We start from the raw sequence: 7,541 nt of genomic DNA on the forward strand, positions 1-7,541 counted from the left end.
CATGGCTGACATTTTTCAAAATGTGCCTAATTACAGAAATCTCTGGCTCTTATTCAAAGTGGGCACTCTCCAGGCCTGTTCTGACTGGCCAGGCTCTTCTTTGTCAGATTGAAGGCCCTGGCTCTCAGTGGCTCAGTGTGTTTGTGGCAACCTTGGTGTTAGCCTAGCGTCTGTTCAGATCTCCCCAACTCCGGGGATCCACCAGCATCAGCCTCCCCTGGACATGTGCCACCACGCATAGTGGTGAAGTACAGAAGCAAGGAGATCACAGGTAGACTCTGGCATTTATTTCCCACAATTCAGACAAACCTGCCCCAGTCAGTCCTCTTTAATCAGGTCTTAAGGAACTGGGGTAAGGTCCATGATGGGACGAGCACCAGTGAGCCTGGGTCCCAAGGAGGACTCCCCTGTGCCCTGGAGCTGCCACAGGAAGCGTCTGCACCATGTGGGCAGGGGGAGACCACCAGACTGGCCGAATGTATCGCCCTTCCTTGGCCTTCCTAGATCCCATCCTGCCCGTGGGATTGTATCCTATCCAATCCTGATCCGAGAGAGTAACCCAACAGAGGGCATTGCCCAAAGGGCACCAGTCGCTCCAGCATGTCACCACCAGGTCATTCTGTGGCCATTACTGGATCTTTCTTTTATGAGTGACTGGTGTAAATGAGAAGCAGAAAGGAGATTAGAAGAGAAGTCCCCAGACATGGCAGGGGGGCAGGGGGCCAGGGCTCCAGAACACTTGATTGAAGTGGACCTTGAGATCACATATTTTCGACATGTGTTTGTAGTCCATTAATTGCCAGGGGTTCAGATTCTAGAACGGCATTTTGTACGATGTATTGTTTTGAAGTTGTGTCCAAAATAACCACTGGGAGGAATCCATGAGAGGAGAGAGCCAGCCTGCTTTGCACGTGTGCTCAGGAGCCCAGGTGAGGTTTTCTCCCCAGGCAGGAGCCTGGCCTCCATGCAGTGGCCCTGGCCCAGCTACTTCTGGGCCTCTTCTCATGTAGGATCCTGGGAAACAGGTTGTGTGTGGTGGCATGTGCCTAGGAGAGGCCAACGCTGGCAGATTCCCGGCATTGGGGAGATTTGAGCGGCGGGAGGGCTAATACTGAAGCTGCCACAAACATGCTGAGCCCCTGAGAGCCAGGGCCTCCAGACTGACCAAGAAGAGTTCGAGCAGCAGAGGCTGGAGATGCAGAAAAGGCCCCAATTTCTGGGCCAGTGGCTTTGGGAGACCCAGGGAGGGAACATCTATTTATTAGGCACTGAGCAAAGAAGTTTACAAATAGCATTTGATTTGATCCAGAAAACTAAAAGAAAGAGCTCAGTTTTGCCCAAATGTCTTGTATTCTCCCCCCAGTTCCTTAAGACCTGGTTAATGAGCCCTGACTGCAGCAGGCTTGTCCACATTGTGGGAAATAAACGTTTGTTTCTGAAGAATACTCCTGCTAGCCAGCATGTCCCAGCTCCGTATCTCAGGGATCTCCCCTTCCTCAGCCCTGTGCCCGGCCGTGGGGGCTGGGGGCTGGGGGCTGCTGGTATCTCAGGGATCTCCCCTTCCTCAGCCCTGTGCCTGGCCATGGGGGCTGGGGGCTGCTGGTATCTCAGGGATCTCCCCTTCCTCAGCCCTGTGCCTGGCTGTGGGGGCTGGGGGCTGCTGGGCTTAGAAAGAGGTGGAGAGAACACAGTGCTCAGTCAGTTAACAGGTGCTCACCCCATGTGCCCAGCATGGTGCTAGGTGCACATGCAGAACAGAACGACCCCTGCCCCTCAAGATCTCACAGCCCAACAAGGGAATTCTCCCCAGGTAGAAGCAGGGGTGGCAAGCACCCTGACTCCATGAGCCTCCCCCAACACTGGACCTAATCCAAGAAGATGAAATCTATTGGGGATGAATGGGAGGGCACAGCCGCAGCTCACAGCGCTCCCCGCTGGGTGAGGCCCTGGTTCTGCTCTGATAGCCCAGGGTCATTGTTGCCTGTGCGTCCAGCAGAGTCAGTGGGGTGATGCAGGCATGACCTCAGACTATCCTAGGAAGGACTTAGGACGTGACAGTCCCACCTCCTCCCATCATACAGTTCTGAGGAGCTGGGCAGTGTCTGGAGGGGGAGGGCTGGGCTGGATGTGCCCGTGCTCCCTGGGGACAGGTGAAGAAGCAGGAGCTCAGCCCAGGGGCAGAGAGATGGTCCCTGGAGCCACGGATCTGCACGGTCTCTATGGAAGTGGGGAGACGTTTCCCCTCTAGAACCAAGAACACCAGGGAGGATTGCAGACACAGATGTAGACTTGACAGTAAAGCGAGTCACCCAAAAAAGGCCGAGGGGCAGGGAGGCTGAGCTGGGGGAGGGGAAGAACTGAGGACCAGGGCCCACCCAGGACCCTGAGAGCCCTCCTAGTGTGGACAGGGCTGCTTCAAGAGCTGGAAGCTTCCCTCTTCTCCAGGGTCTTTCTGCTATAGATGGGAACCTTCTCAGCGCAGTTGGACTCAGTGGCTGCTAGGGCCCTTTGTGAGGGGGAAGTGAATGTTCTTGGGCATGAGGAAGGAAAAGGTGGGGAGGGGCCCCCAGATGCCAGGCAGGGAGGTGTGGAGATGGCTCACCCAGTGACTCCAGTAGTGGAAGTCAGAAGGACGCTTGAAGGCACTATTGTGACCTCCCTGGGCCTGGAGGACAGACAGTGAGTGGGGGAAGTTGGGGGCTGCCAGAGCAGGGGGGCATACTCCCTCCCAGACGGGTGCCATGCTTTTTGTTGTTACCTGTGCTGGCCTTGACAGGAGGGGCTCTCTCCCAAAGTGACCTATGATGGAAAGACAAAGGACAGCCAGGAGACGCTTGTTGAGCCTGGGGGGCCCTGCAGTGTGAGTCCAGTGGTCTTGGCTCCCAATGGCCCAGGGCGAACGGCGGGGGCCGGGGGCCAGGGGGAGGGGGAAGTAGAGCAGGGACAGGCAGCGAAGACCACAGATTTGGAGAAGTCCCTTTACCCTCGTGTCCCGTTTCCTCCTCCATAAAATGGGAGCAAATTTGATATCCCTGGGGATCCACATCAAGGGTCCTACGAAGTCATCTCTGCAAAATGCAGTCCACAGGAGCAATGCGATGGGCAGGGGAGAAAGCCCAGAGCGGGTCCAGGAACAGAGGCCGGGATGCCCGTGCTTGGGACAGGCCAGCAGAGGCCATGGAAAAGGGTGGTCAGACCCAAGCAGAGGCCAGCCAGGAGGAGTGACCCAGAAACCAGGGGACCGCTGGGGCCCAGCAGGAGCTCCAGGGAGGGCAGGACCATGATGGCAGAGAGAAGGGCGTCAGACAGGGTAGAGGTTGTGGGCGGGGAGGGAGCAGAAGCGAGGGAGGTATAGATGGAGGAACAAAACGGGCTGATGGACGAGGAGGCCAGTGAGGGCAAGGGACAGGTGTTGGTGGGTCAGGGAGATCTGAGTGTGTCTCTGGACATTGGGGAGGACCCAGGAAACAGGAAGAAAGGAAAGGAAACGGAGAAGTGAATGTCATGGAATATCCAGGAGCCGGGCTTGGCATGGACACGTGGGGGCCACAGAGAGGAGAGGAGAGCAGGGGTCTCCACCTAGGGGGTCTCCATCACTCCAGTCCAGTCAGATACAAGACCCTTCTCCAAGAGAAAAGAGGGTGGCAGGGTCCTCAGGAACCCGAGGAGAGAGAAGGTTCTGGGGAAGAGGAGAGGCAGGTCAAGCACAAGGAAAGAGAAATCTGTGATGGGCCCAGGCCGTGTTGCTCCGTGGCTGATGGGCAGCACTGCCCCTGCGGCCCCTGAGGCCTCACAGGTGACAGAGCTACTTCAGGATTCCATGATGCCCACCCCAATACCTGATCAGTCCCTGCAGGGCCCCCAGAAGGGGAGGCTGTCCCACTGCTGGCCTTGCCCCCCATCCATGGATGGGTTCTCCAGTCCCACGGCCTGTGTCTGAGCTGCCCCCCAAATCCTGCTCTACCATTTTCTAGATGCGGGGCCACATATCCCCAGATGAAGAAGACAGTGGGCATTCACCCGACCAGTGCCGAGGAAGTGACCAAGCTGTGGATCACCAAGCGCTCAGGCTTGCCAGCGACTGTCACAAGCTGTTGAGGTTAAGCGCCCATCCCTGGATGAGCCCAGGAGCACCCAGCATCCCTCTGTGTCAGCACTACCACAGCTTCCTCTGTCTCTGAGCCTTAGTCCACTCATTTCAGCACCTGTAATTTCATTCAGACCCATCATGCTCCCCAGAATCCGTGCCCAGATGTGCCTGTGGAGTCTGCTGCCCAGAGGTGAGTCTGGGGATGGTTTGGAACTCTGGTAAGGGCAGGTAGGCTGGAAGGAAGGTATGAGGGTAGGGCTGGGTCACCCAGAGAGGACAGAGGGCAAGGGGGTGGGGTCAGGGCTCTCAGTTATTTGTCCTCTCTGAGGATCTCAGGGCTGGCCCTCACCTCCCTCCCTCCTCCCCACCCCCATGCAGGGAGGCATAGAGACCTCCAAGTGCCTAGTCATAGCCTCCTAGGCCTCAGACCATTGGCCACCAGCTTCCTTCCTTCTACTCAGATGGTCTGCCAGGCCACAACCTCTCAAGACATTCCTAGAGCTTAGTCACAAATGTGGGCTATGTCCAAGCAGTGACCCCGCAAGCCACCGAGCTGTGCTCTCCCCTTCCCCCAGGGTATCACAGCCTGGCCGAGGGTCTTCTTGAGCTGCCATGGCCAAACAACATCCCTTCCTGAAGCCTGGTTTTGGGCATTCTTAGGCAGACTCCAGGCCCAGGCTCGAAGCCTTTCTAGCTTGGCAGGAGCTGTGAGTGTCAGGAGCCCCACCTCCCCACTCCAGCCTCCCAGCCCTGACTCCCTGGCACCAGGCCTCAGGGGCAGCTGACTTCAGGCACAGGAGCTGATCAGTGGGTCCACAGGGATCCTCAGACAGTATCTCTGTTCAGGACTTAGAAGGCAGAGAGCAGACTCTCCACTAGGGTACAGTTTCATCAGGAGACATTTAGAATTTGGGGAATCAGTATTAAAAATGAGACCATCCTAGTGCAGACTGACAGGTTCAGCTCCAGCCGTCTGTGAGGCTTTGCCACCAGCTGGTCCCCAGACTGTCCAGGAGGGGGAGACGCTGCTTCACTCCTGACATGGCCAGGGCTGGCTTGGTCTCAGGGCCTGGGCTGGTGGGTGAGTGAGCTCATGGATGGGGAAGAGGCAAGACCAGAGGGGACCCCACCATGCACCCCCCACTCCTGGCCCCAGCGGTGATGGTTCAGGCCCTCCCCCTCCTTTCACGGACCAGCTGGGTCTGCCATCCAATGTGATGGATTAGGTAGATTCGTTAGGTCTTGTTTGACTTCAGCAAAGCTTTTCTCCACGAGCCCAGCCCTTTACAGGATTAGCTCTTGAGAAGTAGAAAGAGACCAAGGCCAAGGGTCCCCTGGGGTCTGTCCTTGGGGTCTCCATGGGCACAAAGAGGGAGTTGGACCAGGCAGCTGCAAAACCTCTTCTGGCCTCTTCCCCTCCTCCCCCATGCCTAGCACAGTGCTTGGTGAGAGAGGGATGGATCTGCTTGGGAATCATTCTCTTTAAGGAACCTGAGCCACTTCTTAGACCATGAGTCTAGGACCAGAATTCCCTCGCCCAAGCTCTGTCTCCCTGCTGGGACTGAAAGCCTTGAGCACCTGTCCTTTATGCAATGTGAATTTTTGGTTAGGGTGCCACCGCCTCCTCTCCCTCCTCCTCCTGCTCTGCACTGACTTCCCAGAGTGGAGGCCTGTCACTGCAAAGCAAGTGAGCTGTGGGTGCCTTTAGATGAGAACAGAATTCCTCAGGAAATGCAGGGTTTGGTGTGTGCGTCCCAGCCTCTGGTAGATAAGATTCCGCCCTCAGATCCTGTCAGCGGAGCTGCCTGCCAGTGAAGGGGATCGTGTTAGGAAGCAACCCAAGGCTGCCTGGAAGGCTGCTGCTCCCTGCGTGAAAATGCTTGGGAAAGGGGGTCCTGTTGCCTCCCTTTCCCACCCACCATTGCCGCCAGCCCCCGTCCAAGGGCCCATATCGCCTTTGATACAGAAAAACAGAGGACATCCTGAGGAAACACCGTCAGAATGTTCAGCGTAACACAAATGGTCTGTCGAGGGCCTTGGGAAAAAAAAGCCAGACTGAAAATAAAATTTTATTCTTTTGCAGTGTTTTTCCAACCCTGAAACGTCCCCTGTTGCCCAGCCTACCTGCGTCCATGATGGCGGTGGGAACGGAAGCAGGACCTTTGTTTTAGTGGCAGAGACGTTGGTCAAGTGGACAGCGGGCTACCACCTCCCTCTGGGCAGGCCAGCCCTCCCAGGGCCTCCTCTGCTTCTGTGCTTGTCCTCTAGACCCAGGCTCTCATGGGCACAGGGCCTGAGTGACAGGGCATGGGGCCTGAGGTTGGCCTCCTCTCAGCACCAGGCCAGGCCAAGGATCTGCTTCTTAACAGGGTCCTGAAGGATCTGTTCTCCTTAAGAGCTCTTTGTTGGTGGTAACCGCGACACATCCCTGCCCACAATTATGATTGTCTCTCAGTCAGACTGAATCCGGTGCTAATTTAGCCAGAGATGTTTTCTCTGATCAAAGGAAGGAAGGCAGGGAATCTTCTTCCCCCTTGTCTGTCTGCCCTGCTTGCTTCCTGACAGATTGCTGTGTGCTCCTCCAGGGATGGCCCCATCACGGGACAGACTGCCCCCCCCAACTCCCATTTGTGTCCAAATGCCAGAACATGACGACTTGAACAGAAACCCACCCTATGGGCTGTGCAAGGCCGAGCTCCCCTGGCATTTCTTATGTGTATGAGAGAGAGAATCTGAATTAGCTAATAAGTAAAGAAGATATTTTATTCTCCACTGTGGCCGTTTCTGGAATATTCACGATCCGCAGCTCAGAACAGCACCTACCAAGGGGGAGTTAGCCCAGGGCCCTGGCTGAGGGCCTAGCCATGGCCCAAGGGGGTGGGGCAACAGAGGGGCAGGCATAGTGGAGAGTGAAAAGGGTACTGCCCTCGGCCTGTATCCCGCAAGCAGCTCCCACCTCTGATCAGGGGACTGCCTGGAAACTGATGTGATTCTGAGGGTTCTGGAATGCAGGCCTTTGACTGAGCGTGTGCACAAGGTCTCCATCCATCTGGCTCAGAGGACAGAGAGTCTGGCCCTGCTGTCGGGCCTGGGCTTTGGACACTGGTAAAAGCCACCCTTAAGTGTCCAAAAATCAGAACCGTGACCAGGCCAGACATTGCAACCAATGGGTCCCTAGTGAGAGGAGGGTGATGAGTCAGCTCTGGGCACTGCCCTGCCCTCCTGGGTCCTGCCTGTCCTGTCTCCCTCTGGTCTTGGCCTCCCTTCAGAAGTTGAACCCCCGAGGACTCCAGGCTGGCACATGCTCCCGGGTCTGGGTACCCCCACCAAATGCCACCCCCCTTCAGATCTGGGTCTAGGACAGGAGTTCCTTTTTGAGCTCCCACTGGCAGACCAGGAAGGCTTCTCGCGGCCCGGATGAAGTCAGCGGCAGACCCGGGAAGGAGGGGGG

At 56.7% G+C, this 7,541-nt stretch overlaps 1 protein-coding gene across 3 annotated transcripts in view; it reads left to right on the plus strand.

Annotated features, from left to right (window-relative positions):
- The window catches only part of TXNRD2 (thioredoxin reductase 2), an 82,868-nt gene extending 76,006 nt beyond the window's left edge, over nt 1-6,862 (plus strand). For all 3 annotated transcript variants that reach the window (XM_072599783.1, XM_072599781.1, XM_072599782.1), the window contains 2 exons: nt 3,975-4,280; nt 6,174-6,862. In XM_072599783.1, the coding sequence (XP_072455884.1) occupies nt 3,975-4,098 (124 nt within the window). In that variant the 3' untranslated portion in view covers nt 4,099-4,280; nt 6,174-6,862. The remainder of the gene's footprint in view (nt 1-3,974; nt 4,281-6,173) is intronic.
- Nucleotides 6,863-7,541: the final 679 nt, after the last annotated feature.

The sequence above is a fragment of the Notamacropus eugenii genome, chromosome 4 (genome assembly GCF_028372415.1).
Source record: "Notamacropus eugenii isolate mMacEug1 chromosome 4, mMacEug1.pri_v2, whole genome shotgun sequence".
In the NCBI taxonomy this organism is placed as follows: Eukaryota; Metazoa; Chordata; class Mammalia; order Diprotodontia; family Macropodidae; genus Notamacropus; species Notamacropus eugenii.